At 54.6% G+C, this 18781-nt stretch overlaps 3 protein-coding genes and 1 long non-coding RNA gene across 8 annotated transcripts; 1 reads left to right on the top strand and 3 right to left on the bottom strand.

Moving 5' to 3' along the window:
• Window positions 1–99: 99 nt before the first annotated feature.
• LOC140604026 (ral guanine nucleotide dissociation stimulator-like) lies at window positions 100–2870 on the bottom strand. 4 transcript variants are annotated; one of them, XM_072774906.1, is made up of 7 exons: window positions 2364–2870; window positions 2062–2133; window positions 1789–1944; window positions 1567–1641; window positions 989–1021; window positions 514–635; window positions 100–324 (listed from the first exon to the last, which is right to left on the bottom strand). In XM_072774906.1, exons 2-7 carry the CDS (start codon window positions 2095–2097, stop codon window positions 246–248), a joined length of 501 nt encoding a protein of 166 aa, XP_072631007.1. In that variant the 5' UTR covers window positions 2098–2133; window positions 2364–2870; the 3' UTR covers window positions 100–245. The 4 variants fall into 4 exon arrangements, with proteins under 4 accessions (XP_072631007.1, XP_072631006.1, XP_072631010.1 ...); XM_072774905.1 differs by having other exon boundaries at window positions 2371–2870; XM_072774909.1 differs by lacking the exon at window positions 1789–1944.
• Window positions 2871–3458: 588 nt separating this feature from the next.
• On the bottom strand, window positions 3459–10287 carry LOC140604025 (ral guanine nucleotide dissociation stimulator-like). The gene is made up of 7 exons (XM_072774904.1): window positions 10098–10287; window positions 9504–9611; window positions 5883–6067; window positions 5351–5544; window positions 4916–5202; window positions 3923–4138; window positions 3459–3566 (listed from the first exon to the last, which is right to left on the bottom strand). The coding sequence occupies exons 1-7, from the start codon at window positions 10233–10235 to the stop codon at window positions 3459–3461; spliced, it is 1236 nt and encodes a 411-aa protein (XP_072631005.1). The 5' UTR covers window positions 10236–10287.
• A 4030-nt stretch (window positions 10288–14317) lies between these two features.
• On the top strand, window positions 14318–16828 carry LOC140604024 (uncharacterized). Its single transcript, XR_012007059.1, has 3 exons — window positions 14318–14451; window positions 14998–15095; window positions 15208–16828. It is a non-coding gene; the product is annotated as an uncharacterized lncRNA (long non-coding RNA).
• LOC140604023 (ral guanine nucleotide dissociation stimulator-like) lies at window positions 16565–18741 on the bottom strand. Of its 2 annotated transcripts, XM_072774902.1 has the most exons (6): window positions 18528–18741; window positions 18255–18410; window positions 18032–18106; window positions 17454–17486; window positions 16979–17100; window positions 16565–16789 (listed from the first exon to the last, which is right to left on the bottom strand). In XM_072774902.1, the coding sequence occupies exons 1-6, from the start codon at window positions 18561–18563 to the stop codon at window positions 16711–16713; spliced, it is 501 nt and encodes a 166-aa protein (XP_072631003.1). In that variant the 5' UTR covers window positions 18564–18741; the 3' UTR covers window positions 16565–16710. The 2 variants fall into 2 exon arrangements, with proteins under 2 accessions (XP_072631003.1, XP_072631004.1); XM_072774903.1 differs by lacking the exon at window positions 18255–18410 and having other exon boundaries at window positions 18528–18724.
• Window positions 18742–18781: the final 40 nt, after the last annotated feature.

Raw genomic sequence — 18781 nt, 5'->3', positions numbered from 1 at the left:
AAAGAAAACAATATCTGGATGGAAAAGATAGAAAATGACTATGAGACCTTTTGATTCTCTTAGATTCCAACAGGAAGCAAAAGACCCAAACGACTCCTGGACAGTAAAGCGGCTTTAATATCACAACATTGAAATCTTCCATTTATGAGTTAAGACCATGACATATCATCCTCCCAATAGAAGAGGCGGGAGGAAGTGGTGTCGCACAGACGGGCCCCGTCCCCTTGAGGCCCCTGCACCTCGGCTCAGGCCTGAGGGTGACTGCGGCCGGCTCCTCCTGTCTGGTGGCCGGCTCGGGGCTCCAGCTGGCAGGACAGGGTGTAGCTGAGGACAGAGGGACACGTGTGAGTTGAGCAGGAGCTTCAGGTCCGGAGTCTCCCCTGGGATTTCCAAGGAGCTGGAGCCTGGAGCCCCAGCAGCAGGGCTGGAGGCCGCCCCGGGAGCCAAAGGAGAAGGATCCCTGAGGGGCCCCTGAGCAGGCCGCCCTCCCGCCCTCAGCCCTGGGGGCCTCACCTCTCCTCCTCGCTGAGCCACGTCCCAGACTGGAACCAGGCCCGGAACGGCTGCTCGGGCTCGATGCGGTACCGATCCGCGGCCACCTGGAGCAGCAGGATCTCGGTCAGGACTCGGTACTCCTGGGCCCGGAGAGAGGACGGGGGCATGAGGAGCCTGGGGGCGGCGAGGCCTTCGGGGGCTGCGCCCGGGGACAGGGGCCCGGGGCTGGTCTCTGACACGTGGCGACCCCCCATCCTGCACACTCCTCCCGTCCCAGCTGGTTCTCAGAGGGGAGCCCACCCGGCCCAGCCCTGGCCAGGTGTCCCTGATGGCCGCGCCTCTGGCCTGGCCAACTGCGGGGACTTTCCCTTTCTCAGGGAACCGTCCCCGACAATGTGACAATGAGGGGATGGAGGCCCGGCGTGGTGCTCCCGGGGACCCCTCTGACAGCCCCAGCCTCCCCCTCCGTGCGGGAGCTCAGAGAGAGCCTCACCTTGTTCTTCTTCCGGTGGTTGACCTCATTGCCCTGGAAAGCAGACAAGCACAGTCCATCGGGGAGAGGCCTCGGGTGCTACTGGGTGCCGCTACCCACCCCCACTCACGCCCTAGGGCCAGGCACACAGGGGCCAGGACACCCCGGTGACAGGCCTGCGATCCAGGCCAGGCCCCGGGTCCAGGGAAAGGAGACCTGGCGGGGAGGGAGCAGATCTGGCGTCCCGGAGCACAGGAGGGGAGGCCAAAGCCTCAGGTGGGCAGGAGATGCGAGGCTCGCTAAGGGCCGCTCAGGCCGGGGACCCTGACGTCACTCGGCCCCCACAGGCTGAGGCCCACCCAGCCTGACCTCAGCCGCTTGGCATTCGGGCCGCAGACTCGATCTCGGGACCCGTGACCTAGGTGCAGCCTCCCTCACTCCTCCCAGCCCTGGGCCCTGGACCCGCGCTCCCAGGGCAGCGGGGAGCCTTTCAGGAGGGGAGACTTGCCAAGGACGGAGAGCTCGGGGCTCGGCTCAGGGGCCCTGTGCTCCCCCACATCAGGACTCTGGCCCCCCGTCCCAGCCCCGGGCCCACGCACCTCCAGGTACTCCTCCATGGCAGTATCCAGCATGAAGAGCTCGGTGAGGAAGGAGCCCAGGAAGGGGACGACACCCTGTGTCGGGGCGGGGAAGGAATGAGGCCCTGCTCTCGGGTCCCCGGGGTCCCTCCCTGGGACAGGTCAGCACCCCGGCCCGCCCGCCCCAGCTCCCACGTGGTGCACACCAGGACCCTTGGGGCCTCCCCTGGGCTCCCCCCTCACCCTCCCACAACACCAGAGTCCTCCTAAGCGCGTCAAGGGCGAGCTGTAGGACATCGGGGTGTAGGTGCTCCGGGCCCTGCCACCACTGACACATTGTTTCCAGCTGTATAGACCCTCCTCCGGGTCACCTCGAAAGAAGGGTTGTCGAAGCTGTGGCTACGGGAGGCAGAGCTGGAGTTGGACGGCCCCACCTGCCTTGATTTGGGGCCTTCCAGCTCTCCGGGGAGAACCCTCTCCTCTGGGCTCGAGGCCACGGATCCGGGGCTCGCTCACCTGCTGCTGCTGCCGCCTCTTCCATGCTGTCTGCATGTTGATCCCCAGGGCTCCAAGCTTAGCCGGCCGGTCCTGTAGGGCCAAGGACAAGTTCCTCAAGACCGTGATCACCTCGGGCCACTACTCCCACCAAACTTTCTTTTTTCTTTTCTTTTTATGTATATATTTATTTCTAATGCTGTTCATTTTGCCAACATATAGAATAACACCCAGTGCTCATGCCATCAGGTGCCCCTCCCAGTGCCCGTCACCCAGGCGCCCCCACACCCCGCCCACCTCCCCTTCCACCACCCATCTTTGACCTCACACCCTGGACATCGACCAGAAGCAGAGGGTAGCCGCGACGTCCTCCTTCAGCCTCCCGTGAGGGATTCCAGAACAACCTCAGCTCCAGCATTCACTCCCTGTGTGACCTGGAGCTTGCAGCCTGGCCTCCCTGAGCCTGGTTCCTCACTGGGAAAGGGGCGAATTCCAGCTCCCTCCCTCGGTCTCCCGAGGACCCAGGGTCCTATTCCTACCATCCCCGTTGGGGCCCTCATCCCATTCAAACCCCTCGCTGGGCGCAGGCCTGTCCTCTGGGCTCTCCAGTTCGGGAGAGGCCCCCATCGGGACCGGCTGGCGACAGGGAGCACGAGGGTCCAGCTCAGGGATCCTGGTTGAGCAGCAGCTGCTTTTCCACCCCTGGTGGATTTTCACCCCAGGCTGCGTCCACGTTCATGCCAAAGGCTTCACTCGCCGAAGGAATGCTCCGGGCCAGTCCCTAATTCAGTCACGTAGGACACCGTTGCTCCCACGCCGCCTCTCTTTCTATCCCAACACCTCCCATACTACCTTGAGAAGCAGGTTCCTGCTCTGGGGATTGTCCTGGGAGCACAGTTTTTCAAATGCTTGAATCTTCTTCCTGAGGAGAGAGAAAGAAGGCAGGACGGATGTTGGAACACTAGGGTCGGGTTGAGGGCAGACCCTGTGATCTGAGACCTCGAAGGAGTTCAACTGCTGGATCAGGGTTTCCTTGGGTTCCTCTGAGCACTCAGGTCGTTGAAGGACACGGGAGGGAGCTCTTTGGAGGGTCATCCGGTGCATCCGATGCCCTATTAATTGAACAGCTCTGCTTTGGTCAGTTTTGGTTTCAATTGCGAAGAGACTCTAGTTGCTGTCATGTTCGCATCCAAAACCTTGTACCTCAGCTCAGCCCAGACTCCCCAAATGGGGACCTTTGGAGGCATGGTGGCCTCTTGGCCAGGAAGCCTGAGAAAATCCCCTGCCCGCCTGCCCACCCACATCCTGTTGTCATGGATTCCTGCCTCCTAGGAAGTCCAGGGTGACCGAGGAAGCCAGAAAGGACAGGCCTATGGGACATCTCTCATCGTTCATGGTCCTTCTGGAGCAAGGACCCCTCACCTGGAAACTTTGGCCCATGTGTTCTTCAGGCGGTGAATTGAGACACTCTGCAGAGCCGAGAGGATGGCGTGCAGGGAGGAGTAGTTCCGTAAGGTTCGGCAGGCCTGGGGAGGAAGAGCATGAGCTGTCAGGTGGCCAGCAGGAGCCCTGTCTGCTGGAGAGCTGCACTCTGCTCAGTGTCAGTCTCCTCTCCTGCATGAGACGGATGTGCAGGGGCCTACAGAAGGGCGCATGGAGGACCCCCCGAGGAGCCCTGCTGGGGAGAGGCGGCATTTCCCTTCCCTCCAAGGAAAGAGTCATGTGGGAACTGAGCATCCCAACATCAGGCCATGCAAGGGATGGGCAGCATGTTCCCGGGAAGAAGAACTCAGAGCAGAGACTTCAGCCTTGAGGAATGATCAAGGGAAGAGCAGTTGCCAGGCTCAGAAGAGCAGGTCAGCCGGGCCTCCCGTAGGCTGACCTTGGCCACCTTGATCCAGTGCTCCACCACCTCCGCCCTGTCCCGGGCCGTCATGCGTGCGTTGCCAAGGCAGGTGGTGATGACGCAGTTGGCCACGTTGTTGAACTGGGTGACGGTGGCACTGACTGTGCATGTCCGGTGCTCATATCCAGGCTCATTTCTCTTGGACCAGATGGAGCCCAGGCACTGTTGGGGCTGCACCTTCTTGAAAAGATCCTAGAGAATAGGGGGACGCTCGCTCACACAGCCATTGCACATGCAGGATTCATGTCCTACATAGGGGTCCCCTGTCAGAGCCGGGGCTCAGCCGGCACAGAAAGTGGCCTGACCCAGTTAGAGTCCCTGGACTGCCCTCCATTGCTCTTCCCTGAGGGAGCCCAGTGCAGGATGAACGAGGAGCAGGTACTGCCAGGGGGTGGTAGGGGGGCAGGAGGGCCTCTGTACCCTGATCATCCCCACTAACTTCAAGTTACAGGTGGCAGTTTAAGGGGGATCCTCAGGGGGCATCTTCCCCTCCCAGTGTTCATGCCCTGGCCCTCCTCCCCTCTCAGCAGCACATTCTCACAGAGTAGGGGACAGCCACACATTTGTCTGCCTCCCTGAACTTCGGTTTCCATTAGATGCCTAATAAGTGTGGGGTGCTCGGCCTCCAAGGCAGGTGCGTGGTGAGTCGTGGGCTCGGCCGCACACAGTGAGTTGCCCCCGCTGCCCGCCCAGGACCAGGGCCTGCCCCTTTACGTATCAGTTCTGGCTCATGTAATCGACACAGGGACTCTGGGTCAGTCCATCCCATGGTCTAGCTCCACAGTCTGCAGCTGGACAGTGAGAGCAAGGGTTTGAGGAACTGGACAGGGTGAGGTGGTTGGTAAGGGATGGAGCTGAGATCTGGACCCCGACCACACAAGTGCGCATCAGGGAAAGGCAGGACTGGGGCAGATGACAGCAGGAAGCAAGCCTGCCCCGGCCCCCCGGCCTGGGCGCCCCGCTGCTCACCGCGTCTATGGAGGTCAACTGCTCTGCCACCAGCTTGGGAGGGAAGGCCATGAGCCCAGGCTGCTCCTCATGCCGCTGGTGCGCGGGGGTTCCCCAGTGGCAGGTGGCCTCTGGGGCTGGAGGTGGCTCCGTCTTTGTGCTTAGGGAAGGAGTGTCAGGCCCCACGAAGGCTGGTGGTGGAACTGACTGCAGTTCAGGACCCGGTACACGTGAGGAAGGCACCAGCTCTTGTTTCAGGTCTGGAGGAGCCGACGGAGGAGACGCCGGAAGGAGCCGTGGAGCTGGCACTGGGACAGGATAAGGAGAAATGTTTGTCCACAGGGCTGACTTGCCCCATGTCCTTCCAGAAACAGGGCAGAGTCCATGGCCGATAGAGAAACACGCAGCCCCTGAACCCCATCCCAGATAGTCTGCCCAGCTTGCAATCCCCCTTACCCTCTGACTCTGCGTCTGCCTCCGTGAGCTGCAGAAGTTGCCGTGGCATCACGATAATGGGGGCATGGCAATACAGGGCATACAGGTTTGCCTGCACCCAGGACTCCTGTACATCGAAGCAGGCCCGGTGCAGGGACGGCCAGGTGTCCTGCAGATTGCGGTCAGGCCAGGTCCCCGAGATGGGAGAGAGGGTGCTGGGGAGAGTCAGGTGCGGAGCCGCATCAGAGCATGGCCTTTCATGCCATGTGGTACTCGCATAGCACCATTCTTTGTGTAGGGGTCCCCGAGAATGTCCTCAGCATGACTTCCAACCCCCCTGTCGCTGGCCTTGCAGTAGATGACCTGGTCATCCAGAAAACCTGTCTGAGTCTGGTGTTTCTACTTCTTCTCTCTTCTCAATGGCCAAGGGCCTCCTCTACTGCATCCTCCACGCACACCGGATTTGGGGCTTAGGTTTGTGGCAGATTGGTGAGTGGTCTGCTCGCCAAAGCTTCTGTTCTTGGCCCCAGTGGTGTATGGGGTGGTCACTCACCTAGAGAATTGCCGGCCCAGGACTCGTTGGGCTGTGGTGAACACTTGGTAGAGACAAGAAAGGACTGGGTTGATGATGAGGCTTCTGTCCTGGAAGGATGGCACCAAGGACTGTAGAAAATCATCCATTCTCCCTTCTCTGAGCGTCAGCATGGTCCTGGCCTCACTCACGGATAGGGTTGATTGCTTTTCACACCAGAGACACAAGGAGGGGCACTGTAGTCAGCCTCCAAACCGGGAACCACTGGGAAGATCAAGGTCTGGCGCCCCGCCCACAGACTCCCAACCCCTCAGAAAGTTGCACAGGACAAGGGACTCGAGTGCCCACACAGAAAAAGGTTCGAGGCTTCAAAGTACCACTGGTTTTAGAGAAGACATGGTAAAGCATTGGCCACTTCAACACGTTCTGTTAGCCGAGCAACAACAGCATTCCTCTCAACTACTAGCTCTTACGAAGACCAGGATGCCACAGAGTCTTCAGTTACATCCCAACTGCCACGAGAACACAGAGGCCTAGACCCTCAAATGCTGTTCAAGTTCATATACATTGCGGGTGAGAAGAGACCAGAGCGTGGGCTGCATGGGGTTTCCCTTAAGCGGATGTGGCTTCGGCTGTCCCTGACCTAGGAGGAAGGCTCAAGGGAAAATTCCCTTCTCCTGCAGGGCCCAAGGGTGTCAGTTTTTTCTAGAGTAGGCTCTGGGCATGCCCTGATCCTCTCTGCGTGTGGATTGACCATGAATGGGGGCCTGCTCTCACTGCAGGCCTTTAATGGATGTGGTTGGTGGCCTGATCCCCTTCTGCTTGTCAGGGGAGATGGAGGAGTTGAACTCTTGGATGAGCACCTCATCCAAGCGTTCCTGGGTGGATCATTCCAAAAAGAGCCAGCTACTGGTGCCAGGAGGCATCAGAGGCCTTCCCCCTCATCTGGGGTTCCAGGTTATGGCAGGTCTAGCAACCCAAACAGTCTGTGGGGACACATAAGGTGCTCCTTGCAGGACCGCAGAGATGGCAAGAGAATGGCATTAGGTCAAAGGCCAGGGCCTTGAGAGTCTGAATGCCTGTGGCGGACGGCCCCATTGATGGAGGCCTACGAAGATCTATCAGGATACAGCTCATGAGCTGTTGGGCCTACAATGATCTGATGTGTTCTGAGAGACGACATGTTATTGAGAAACATATAGGGAGAAACTATGTAAACATTCGATATGAAAACATATAGGATGACTTCATCCCGCCCTTGCTTTTGTGTTAAATCACCCTCCTTAGTGTGATGATTTGGAAGGGCTCAGAGAAGGTCGGCAGGGACGGTGGAGCTGGCTTCTCCAAAGCATATCTGGGACTAGTAGGTGAAATAATAAAAACAGAAGACAGAAGATACTCTACATAGAAAACCCAAAAGCCTCCACCTCAAGATTGCTAGAACTCATACAGCAATTTGGTAGCGTGGCAGGGTACAAAATCAATGCCCAGAAATCAGTGGCATTTCTCTACACTACCAATGAGACTGAAGAAAGTGAACTTAAGGAGTCAATCCCATTTGCAATTGCACCCAAAAGCATAAGATACCTAGGAATAAACCTAACTAAAGACGTAAAGGATCTATACCCTAAAAACTACAGAACGCATCTGAAGGAAATAGAGGACGACACAAAGAGATGGAAAAATATTCCATGCTCATGGATTGGCAGAATTGATATTGTGAAAATGTCCATGTTACCCAGGGCAATGTACACGTTTAATGCAATCCCTATCAAAATACCGTGGCCTTTCTTCAGAGAGTTAGAACAAATTATTTTAAGGTTTGTGTGCAATCCGAAAAGACAGGGGAATCGCCAGGGGAATTTTAAAAAAGAAAACCATATCTGGGGGCATCACAATGCCAGATTTCAGGGTGTACTACAAAGCTGTGGTCATCAAGACAGTGTGGTCCTGGCACAAAAACAGACACATAGATCAATGGAACAGAATAGAGTACCCAGAAGTGGACCCTGAACTTTATGGTCAACTAATATTCGATAAGGAGGAAAGACGATCCACTGGAAGAAAGACAGTCTCTTCAATAAATGGTGCTGGGAAAATTGGACATCCACATGCAGAAGAATGAAACTAGACCACTCTCTTGCAGCAGACACAAAATTGAACTCAAAATGGATGAAAGATCTAAATGTGAGACAAGATTCCATCAAAATCCTAGAGGAGAACACAGGCAACACCCTTTTTGAACTCGGCCACAGTAACTTCTTGCAAGATACATCCACGAAGGCCAAAGAAACAAAAGCAAACGTGAACTATTGGGACTTCATCAAGATAAGAAGCTTTTGCACAGCAAAGGATACAGTCAACAATACTCAAAGACAACCTACAGAGTGGGAGAAGAGATTTGCAAATGACGTATCAGATCAAGGGCTAGTTTCCTAGATCTATAAAGAACTTATTCAACTCAACAGCAAAGAAACAAACAATCCAATCATGAAATGGGCAAAAGACATGAAGAGAAATCTCACAGAGGAAGACACAGACATGGCCAACACGCACATGAGAAAATGCTCTGCATCACTTGCCATCAGGGAAATACAAATCAAAGCCACAATGAGATACCACCTCGCCCCAGTGAGAATGGGGAAAATTCACAAAGCAGGAAACCACAAATGTTGGAGAGGATGTGGAGAAAAGGGAACCCTCTTACACTGTTGGTGGGAATGTGACCTGGTGCCGCCACTCTGGAAAAGTGTGTGGAGGTTCCTCAAAGAGTTAAAAACAGACCTGCCCTACGACCCTGCAATTGCAGTGTTGGGGATTTACCCCAAAGATACAGATGCACTGAGACGCCTGGACACTTGCACCCTAATGTTCACAGCAACAATGTCCACAATAGCCAAACTGTGGAAGGAGCCTCAGTGTCCATCGAAAGATGAACGGATAAAGAAGCTGTGGTTTATGTATACAATGGAATATTCCTCAGCCATTAGAAATGACAAATACCCATCATTTGCTTCGACGTAGATGGAACTGGAGGGTATTATGCTGAGTGAAGTAAGTCAGTCGGAGAAGGACAAACAGTGTATGTTCTCATCCATTTGGGGAATATAAATAATAGTGAAAGGGAATATAAGGGAAGGGAGAAGAAATGTGTGGGAAATATCAGAAAGGGAGACAGAACACGAAGACTCCTAACTCTGGGAAAAGAGCTAGGGGTGGTGGAAGGGGAGGAGGGCAGGCAGGGGGTGTGGGTGAGTGGGTGACGGTCACTGAGGGGGGCACTCGACGGATGAGCACTGGGTGTTATTCTGTATGTTGGCAAACTGAACACCAATAAAAACAACTTTATTATAAAAAAAAAAACAGAAGTAGAATGCAAAGATACTCATGGCTTTGGGAAAACAAAACAAAACAAAGCCCTCCAATTCCTCAAAACATGAACTATATCCTGCACCACTCCAACACAGGTGAAGAGTGTCCTCCCACATCCCACATAGCTGGAGGCTAGGCGTAGAGGTTCAGATCTCTCTGCGGTTGGGCCTGTGGGACACTCATGTGGACACACTAGGGGAGGGCCCCAGCTTTCTCTCCTCATTTGTGTGGGGGCCATATTTCTGGGGTGAGCCCTCTTCCGTTTCTTACCTCAGAGCAGAACCGATCCCTGTTTGTCGGGAGCACCAGATCATTGTCTAGGGAGCTGGAATAGTTGAAGCCAGAGACCATCTCTTCCAAGACCTCCTGGGTGCAGCTCTGCAAATAGAGTGCCCCGTAAATACAGGGCCAAGAGACCTTAGGGTCCTCCCGCGACATCACCCCCAGGGGACACCTGCATTAGAAACCACGTTCTCCTGTTCAGGCCAGAGGGGCAGCTGTGGAGACATCTGGCAAGGAGGAAGCCAGATGAAAGAGGCTCTTGGGCTCATGACTCCCATACTGGGAGTTGAGCTTGGTCCCCAGGACTCCCCTTCTCATCTGCCTGCTATGGCCTGGGGTCTGAACATCAAAGGTGTGTCAGGCTGCCAACAGCTGGCAGCTGGTTTGTGCCCAGAAGGGCATGTTCCTCTCCTCGGTCCCCTCTACACTCGCACACACACATACACACACACACCCAGACACACTCACACACGCATAAACACACAGACACACACACAAGGAGGTGGCAGAGGTGGGAGCCCGCTCAGCTGAGATCACAGTGTGCCTGCTCTCCAGTGGCCTCCCCAGGTTGCCTTGTTGTACCTGTTGAGGTCTCCTGCCACATAAGCAGAAACGTCGGAGAAGAGGGCCGAGCTGACGTCGACAGCTACGTGAACATCTCTCACTCTGGACTCTCCAGAGCCCAGAGCAACTCAAAGTAGGACAACAGCAAGAGGACATCTTGTTCTCTCAACCGTCTCCAGTAAAGTGAGCGGTTGTGGAATGCAGGTGCCTGGTCACCAGAGTTCCAAATCAGTTGCAGGCCTGTCACCAAGGAAGTGACATCACTTTTTCAAGATACTGGGACCTGGGCCCCTTCCTCCAGTCAGCCCTATCCAGAGCCCCTTCTTGGCAGATGAATGCTTACCCCATGCCATCCCCTTAGCTTTACATCATGTGCCAAGAAATGCCATAGACACAACCCACTGAACATGCAATGAGGTCTACCCGTGAGGACACGGAGCTGAATTCAGACCTTTATTTCTGAGTTTTCTCAGTGCTATGTCATACCTAACCCACTGGGTCTCTCAAATAGTTCACAGTTTCCCAACCTGCACTGTGGAGATCAGCCTGGAATCTCCTAGAATCTACTTCCTAGGCACATCACCAGGGGTCTATGCATGATATTTATAAGGCGTGTGGGCTGGTACCCAGTGTATCTGAAGCACAGATATACGGATGGAAGATTGACCAGAAGGGGTGGGATGAGCCATGGAGCACCGCTTGGCAGAGGCCTGGGCTCCAGCAATGGAATATCACAATAGCAGGTTCCTCTGGCCTCATTTCGATGGGCGCACCACGATGTGGTGGTAACGCTCCAGGAGCCAGACAGGGTCTGAGGCTAGGACTTCCAGTACTATGTTGACTAGCAGTGGTGAGAGTGGACATCCCTGTCTCATTCCTGGTCTTAGGGGAAAGGCTCCCAGTGCTTCCCCATTGAGAATGATATTTGCTGTGGGCTCTTGGTAGATGGCTCTTAAGAGTTAAGGAGTGTCCCCACCGTCCCTACACTCTGAAGAGTTTTCATCAGGAATGGAGGCGGTATTTTGTCAAATGCTTTCTCTGCATCTATGGAGAAGATCCCATGGTTCTTGATTTTTCTCTTGCTGATATGACCAATCACATTGATTGCTTTAGAGTGTTGAACCAGCCTTGCATCCCGGGCATAAATCCCACTTGGTCATGGTGAACAATCCTCTTAATGTCGCATTGGATCCTATTGGCTAGTATCTTGTTGAGAATGTTTCCGTCCATGTTCATCAGGGATATGGGTCTATAATTCTCCTTTCTGCTGGGTTCGTTGTCTAGTTTTGGAATCAAGGCGATGCTGGCCTCAGAGAACGAGTTTGGAAGTACCCCGTCTCTTTCTATCATTCCGAACAGCTTTAGTAGAATAGGTATGGTTTCTCCTTTCACGTTTGACAGAATTCCCCAGGGAAGGCCTCTGGCCTTGGACTTTTGCGTCTTGGGAGGTTTTTTGATGAGGCTTCAATTTCCTCCCTGGTTATTGGCCTGTCAGGTTTTCTATTTCTTTCTGTTCCAGTTTTGGTCGTTTGTGGTTTCCCAGAAATGCGTCTATTTCTTCTATATTGTCTAATTTATTGGTGTATTGCTGCTCATGATATGTTTTTTAAAATGGTTTGTGTTTCCTTGGTGTTGGTGGTCATCTCTCCTTTGTCATTCATGATTTCATTAATTCGTGGCTTTTCTCTCTTCTTTTTAATAAGGCTGGCTCATGGTTTATCTATGTTCTTAATTTTTTCAAAGAACCAACTCCTTGTTTTGTTGATCTGTTCCACAGGTCTTCTGGTCTCTATTTCATTAAGTTCTGGTCGAATCTTTATTAACACTCTTCTTCTGCTGGGTGTAGTTTCTATTTGCTTTTTTGTCTCCAGCTCCTTTCCATGCAAGGTTAGCTTTTGTACTTGAGTGCTTTCCAGTTTTTGGATGGATGCTTGCATTGCGATGTATTTGCCCCTCAGGCTGCTTTTGCTGTATCCCAAAGATTGTGACCGGTTGTATCTTCATTCTCATTGGCTTCCGTGAATCTTTTTAGTTCTTCTCCAATTTCCTGCTTGAGCCTTCCATCTTTCAGCAGGATGGTCCTTAACCTCCCCGTGTTTGAAATCCTTCCAAACTTCTTCTTGTGATTTAGTTCTAATTTCAAAGCATTATGGTGCCAAAATAGGCAGGGGACGATCCCAATCTTTTGGTATCGGTTCAGGCCTGATTTGTGACCCAGTATGTGGTCTATTCTGGAGAAAGTTCCATGCGCAGTTGAGAAAAATGTGTATTCAGTTAGTCTGATGTAAATTTCTGCAAATATCTGTGAAATCCATCTCGTCCGGTCTATCATTTAAAGCTCTGGTTTCTTTGGAGATGTTGTGCTTACAAGATCTGTGGATCGTAGAAAGCGCTACATTCAAGTCACCAAGAGTAAGTGTATCGTTATCTCAGTATGTCTTAACTTTGGTTACTAACTGGCTGATATACTTGGCAGCACCCACATTCGGGGCATAAATATTGATGATTGTTAGGTCTTCTTGTTGGGTCGATCCTTTAAGTATGATATAGTGTCCCTCTTCATCTCTTCCTACAGTCTTGGGGTTAAACTTTAGTTTATCTGATATAAGGATGGCTACCCCTGCTTACTTTTGAGGACCATTTGAATGGTACATGGTTCTTCACCCATTCATTTTCAGGCTGTAGGTGTTTGCCCCAAATGAGTCTCATGGATCCCTGGGTGGCTCAGCAGTTTGGCACCTGCCTTTGGCCTAGGGCGCGATCCTGGATTCCCGGGATCGAGTCCCACGTCCGGCTCCTGGCCTGGAGCCTGCTTCTCTCTCCTCCTGTGTCTCTGCCTCTCTCTCTCTCTCTATGTCCATCATCAATCAATCAATCTTAAAAAAATAAAAATGAAATGAGTCTCTTGTAGACAGCAAATAGGTAGGTCTTGCTTTTTCATCCAGTCTGAAACCCTGCACCTTTTGATGGGCTCATTAAGTCCATTCCCGTTCAGAGTTAGTATTGAAAGATAGGAATTTAGTGTCATCATGATACCTATGCAGTCCCTGTTTTTGTGGATTGTTTCCTTGGACCTCCTCTTTCTATTACAGAGTCCCCCTTTGTATTTCTTGCAGAGCCGGCTTGGTGGTCACATATTCTTTCAGTTCCTGCCTATCTTGGAAGCTCTTGATCTCTCCTTCTATTCTGGATGAGAGCCGTGCTGGATTTAGTAATCTCGGCTGCAGGTTCATCTCATTTAGGATCCTGAATGCATCCTGCCGGCCCTTTCTGGCCTGTCAGGTCTCTCTGGAGAGGTCTGCTGTTAATCTCATATTTCTACCCATAAAAGTCAGAGATCTCTTGTCTCTTGCTGCTTTAAGTATCTTCTCTTTCTCTTTGGAATTTGCAAGTTTCAGTATTCAATGTCGAGGTGTTGACTGGTTTTTATTCCTTTTGGGGTGGAATCTCTTCATTTCCTGGATCTGAATGCCTGTTTCCCTTCCCAAGTGAGGAAAGTTCTGAGCTATGATTTGTTCAAATGCATGTCTGGACCTCTGTCCCTTGCGGCGCCCTCGGGAACCCCAAGGAAATGGAGATTTTTCCTTCTGAGGCTGTCATTTTTTTCCCTTCACCGATCCTCATGATCTTTTAAATGTTTTTATCTTTTTTTCTCAGTTTCCCTCTTTGCCTTCAACTTGTCTTCTATGTCTCTCACTCGTTCTTCTACCTCATGAACCCTCGTCTTTAGGACCTCTAGTTTGGATTGCATCTCATTTAACTGATTTCTAATTTCTGCCTGGTGACCTCTAAAATCTGCAGTCATGAAGTCTCTTGAATCCTTTACGCTTTTTTCTAGAGACACCAGTAGCTTTATAATTGTGCTTCTGAATTGGCTTTCTGACGTTGAATTGTAATCCAAATTCTGTAACTCAGTGAGAAAGAGGAATGTTCCTGAGTCTCACTTTTGAGGTTAGTTTTTCCTTCAGTCATTTTGCTCAGTGCAGAGTGGCCAGAAACAAGTTGTATTGGGAAAAGGAGAAAAGAGCAGAAAAAAAGGAAAGAAGAAGAAGAGGGAGGAGGAGGAGGGGGAGGAAGAGGAGGAGGACGTGGAGGAGAAGAGAAAAAACGGAGGGGAAGCAAACAGAAAACCAAAAGCCAGGGGGCGTATCCTCTGAATCTATGTACTGTAACCCCCTCGACTTACCCTGGACCTTTGCAGTGCTGTTTGGGCAATAACAGGCTTTTCTGCTGTCCTTCTAGGTGGTCTTCTGGTGGCAGGTCCTGCTGTGCTGTTTCTAAGGAATGAGAACCTGGGGGAGCTGCGCAGGCCCCTGCCAGGTGCACGGCAAAGTGGGAGCTGTTCATCCTGTGAGGTCCCTGCTCATCCCAGGTACAAGGTGACCCCAGGAGGAACCACTGTGGCGGCAGCCGGCTCCCCAGCCCTGGAGTCAGCTCCCGCAGTAGCTACCTCAGCTCCCAGTCTCCAGGGGCCTGGATGCTCCAGGGGCAGGGCCGTGGACCTGCACAACTTGGATCCCCCTGGGCAGGAACATCCTCCTCTCCTGGGCCTTTGGGCTTTGCCTGTCCCGGGTGGAAGCCAGGTCCTGGGCTGTGCCCCTAGTACCCTGGGCGCTGGGACCTGCGTTGCTGGAATCCGCACTCGGGGCCCTGGGGCCCCCTGCAGCCCTTTAGGCATCTTGGCCGCGGGGTGGGGGCTCCCCCTGGGCGCAGGTGCTCTGTTAGTGCCCCCGGGAGCCTGAGGGCCTCCCCACCCTCCTGGGATCCTGCCAAACTCATTGGAACTCATGCTCCTCGGGGGCGGGGGGGCTCTCCTGCCCTGGGGGCCTCGCCCTGGAGCCTCAGCCTGGTTCTTCGGGGGGCCTCCCCTTGTTGGCTTTTTTATTTGTTTACTTTTTCCCCATCTTCCGACCTTCAGAGAAGCGCCAAATCTTCTCACTGCGGCCTTCCAGCTACTCTCTATTTAAATCTCAGGCCGAATTCATAGGTTTTCAGGATGATGCTAAAGTTATCTAGGTAAGTTGGGGGGGGCAGGTGACCTGCAGACCCTCTTCTTCCACCCCCTTGCCCCCTGCCCCATTCGTATGGTAATTGATAGGAATATATTTATTGCCATTTGATCCTTCAGGTCATCAGCTTGGTGGCATTGCCCTCACGGAAGTCCCTGAATGCTCCTCTCTCATTCATCATCTATCAACGATCCAGACAGCAAAGGCTCATGAGCCCCCATGACATAACCGAAGTATAAGACCTAAGGGGTCAGGCTCAGTTAGCGATTCCAGACAAGACAGTCTAAGTGTGTACACTGAGCCTGAGTGTGCAAGCTGCTGAATGTCTGGGACCACGGACATCAGAACAACAAAGACCTGTCTCGCAGGGAGATTGTGTGGGTTTCTGCGGCCGAACCATTATTCTGGCAAGGGGGAGCCGATGTCTGACCCATCAGGTCCAAGCAGGGAAGAGCGGCCACTAGGCCCTCGACCAAGAAACTGGGGCCATCAGGGAATTGCTGCTTTCAAGAGAGCTGCCCAGGGAGGTACAGGGAGGCAGGAGATCTTAGCTCAGGAGTCAGCACAGGAGTTCATGGAACCTGGCCCAGGTGTGGCCTTCATGTACACAAATATCTCTCCCCCTCATGCACACCAAGAGGGAAAAGGACGTCAGAGATCACTGTCAAGGACCCAGGAGGATTCCAGGCTTGGTCAGGGGTGAAGTTGGAACCCAAGAGCGAGACTGAGGATGGAAGCCGTGCCTGCCCTGAGGTCATCCACTAATGATCTTCCCCTGGCCTCATGCCGTCCATGTGCAGCACAGGGTCTCTTTACGTGTGTGCCCACTTTGGTGTTGATGCAATTGCAGAGGTTGACCTAGACGACTCCACGCTCCGAATAATGGGAATGGCAAACCCGAAACCCAAGCCAAAAGAATCCACATCAGAAGAAGTGGCAAGACAAAGTCCTCCTTCCTTGAAAGCGTACAAAGGGAGCCCCTGTCCTGGGCAGGAGAGGGTCCTGGCGGGCGGTCCCCTTCAGGACCCCCAGGTCAGGGGTGTTGCTGTTCCTGGGGAAGTCCCTGCACCCTCTGAATATCAGCAGCTCTGAGGGGTGTCTCTGCTGTCTGCCCAAGTTCCTGACACTGTCCTCTGGGGAAGGGGGCCTGGGGATGCACTTCAGGAGCTGGGAGGAGGCTGGATCCTCTACTTCTTCCCACATACAGGAGCTGGGGACTCTGTAAGATTTCTCCTATAAAATGAGCACAAGAGGGTCGCCTGGTGGCTCAGTGTCGGGGCCTCTGCCTCTGTCTCAGATCCTGACCCTGGAGCCCTGGGTTTCAGGCCCATGACCGACCCCCCACACGGAGCCCGCCTCTGTCTGTCCCTCGTCAATAAAGAAAACAATATCTGGATGGAAAAGATAGAAAATGACTATGAGACCTTTTGATTCTCTTAGATTCCAACAGGAAGCAAAAGACCCAAACGACTCCTGGACAGTAAAGCGGCTTTAATATCACAACATTGAAATCTTCCATTTATGAGTTAAGACCATGACATATCATCCTCCCAATAGAAGAGGCGGGAGGAAGTGGTGTCGCACAGACGGGCCCCGTCCCCTTGAGGCCCCTGCACCTCGGCTCAGGCCTGAGGGTGACTGCGGCCGGCTCCTCCTGTCTGGTGGCCGGCTCGGGGCTCCAGCTGGCAGGACAGGGTGTAGCTGAGGACAGAGGGACACGTGTGAGTTGAGCAGGAGCTTCAGGTCCGGAGTCTCCCCTGGGATTTCCAAGGAGCTGGAGCCTGGAGCCCCAGCAGCAGGGCTGGAGGCCGCCCCGGGAGCCAAAGGAGAAGGATCCCTGAGGGGCCCCTGAGCAGGCCGCCCTCCCGCCCTCAGCCCTGGGGGCCTCACCTCTCCTCCTCGCTGAGCCACGTCCCAGACTGGAACCAGGCCCGGAACGGCTGCTCGGGCTCGATGCGGTACCGATCCGCGGCCACCTGGAGCAGCAGGATCTCGGTCAGGACTCGGTACTCCTGGGCCCGGAGAGAGGACGGGGGCATGAGGAGCCTGGGGGCGGCGAGGCCTTCGGGGGCTGCGCCCGGGGACAGGGGCCCGGGGCTGGTCTCTGACACGTGGCGACCCCCCATCCTGCACACTCCTCCCGTCCCAGCTGGTTCTCAGAGGGGAGCCCACCCGGCCCAGCCCTGGCCAGGTGTCCCTGATGGCCGCGCCTCTGGCCTGGCCAACTGCGGGGACTTTCCCTTTCTCAGGGAACCGTCCCCGACAATGTGACAATGAGGGGATGGAGGCCCGGCGTGGTGCTCCCGGGGACCCCTCTGACAGCCCCAGCCTCCCCCTCCGTGCGGGAGCTCAGAGAGAGCCTCACCTTGTTCTTCTTCCGGTGGTTGACCTCATTGCCCTGGAAAGCAGACAAGCACAGTCCATCGGGGAGAGGCCTCGGGTGCTACTGGGTGCCGCTACCCACCCCCACTCACGCCCTAGGGCCAGGCACACAGGGGCCAGGACACCCCGGTGACAGGCCTGCGATCCAGGCCAGGCCCTGGGTCCAGGGAAAGGAGACCTGGCGGGGAGGGAGCGGATCTGGCGTCCCGGAGCACAGGAGGGGAGGCCAAAGCCTCAGGTGGGCAGGAGATGCGAGGCTCGCTAAGGGCCGCTCAGGCCGGGGACCCTGACGTCACTCGGCCCCCACAGGCTGAGGCCCACCCAGCCTGACCTCAGCCGCTTGGCATTCGGGCCGCAGACTCGATCTCGGGACCCGTGACCTAGGTGCAGCCTCCCTCACTCCTCCCAGCCCTGGGCCCTGGACCCGCGCTCCCAGGGCAGCGGGGAGCCTTTCAGGAGGGGAGACTTGCCAAGGACGGAGAGCTCGGGGCTCGGCTCAGGGGCCCTGTGCTCCCCCACATCAGGACTCTGGCCCCCCGTCCCAGCCCCGGGCCCACGCACCTCCAGGTACTCCTCCATGGCAGTATCCAGCATGAAGAGCTCGGTGAGGAAGGAGCCCAGGAAGGGGACGACACCCTGTGTCGGGGCGGGGAAGGAATGAGGCCCTGCTCTCGGGTCCCCGGGGTCCCTCCCTGGGACAGGTCAGCACCCCGGCCCGCCCGCCCCAGCTCCCACGTGGTGCACACCAGGACCCTTGGGGCCTCCCCTGGGCTCCCCCCCTCACCCTCCCACAACACCAGAGTCCTCCTAAGCGCGTCAAGGGCGAGCTGTAGGACATCGGGGTGTAGGTGCTCCGGGCCCTGCCACCACTGACACATTGTTTCCAGCTGTATAGACCCTCCTCCGGGTCACCTCGAAAGAAGGGTTGTCGAAGCTGTGGCTACGGGAGGCAGAGCTGGAGTTGGACGGCCCCACCTGCCTTGATTTGGGGCCTTCCAGCTCTCCGGGGAGAACCCTCTCCTCTGGGCTCGAGGCCACGGATCCGGGGCTCGCTCACCTGCTGCTGCTGCCGCCTCTTCCATGCTGTCTGCATGTTGATCCCCAGGGCTCCAAGCTTAGCCGGCCGGTCCTGTAGGGCCAAGGACAAGTTCCTCAAGACCGTGATCACCTCGGGCCACTACTCCCACCAAACTTTCTTTTTTCTTTTCTTTTTATGTATATATTTATTTCTAATGCTGTTCATTTTGCCAACATATAGAATAACACCCAGTGCTCATGCCATCAGGTGCCCCTCCCAGTGCCCGTCACCCA

The sequence above is a fragment of the Canis lupus genome, chromosome 14 (assembly GCF_048164855.1).
Source record: "Canis lupus baileyi chromosome 14, mCanLup2.hap1, whole genome shotgun sequence".
Lineage (NCBI taxonomy): Eukaryota > Metazoa > Chordata > Mammalia > Carnivora > Canidae > Canis > Canis lupus.
This window is presented reverse-complemented; position numbering and strand designations above follow the sequence as displayed.

Excerpts from the sequence above, each read along its gene's own strand:
- LOC140604023 (XM_072774902.1), bottom strand. The coding sequence starts at position 18,563 with ATGCAGACAGCATGGAAGAGGCGGCAGCAGCAGCAG. Across the intron at positions 18,411-18,527 it reads AGAGGCGGCAGCAGCAGCAG|CCACAGCTTCGACAACCCTT; the intron begins GTGAGCGAGCCC and ends TGCCTCCCGTAG. Across the intron at positions 16,790-16,978 it reads TGGCTCAGCGAGGAGGAGAG|CTACACCCTGTCCTGCCAGC; the intron begins GTGAGGCCCCCA and ends CTCTGTCCTCAG.
- LOC140604026 (XM_072774905.1), bottom strand. Across the intron at positions 1,642-1,788 it reads GACTCTGGTGTTGTGGGAGG|GGTGTCGTCCCCTTCCTGGG; the intron begins GTGAGGGGGGAG and ends GCCCCGACACAG. Across the intron at positions 636-988 it reads ACCACCGGAAGAAGAACAAG|GAGTACCGAGTCCTGACCGA; the intron begins GTGAGGCTCTCT and ends CTCCGGGCCCAG.
- LOC140604025 (XM_072774904.1), bottom strand. The coding sequence starts at position 10,235 with ATGTCCTCTTGCTGTTGTCCTACTTTGAGTTGCTCTGGGCTCTGGAGA. Across the intron at positions 5,545-5,882 it reads CTGGGCCGGCAATTCTCTAG|CACCCTCTCTCCCATCTCGG; the intron begins GTGAGTGACCAC and ends GACTCTCCCCAG. Across the intron at positions 4,139-4,915 it reads AGTTGACCTCCATAGACGCG|GATCTTTTCAAGAAGGTGCA; the intron begins GTGAGCAGCGGG and ends CCTATTCTCTAG.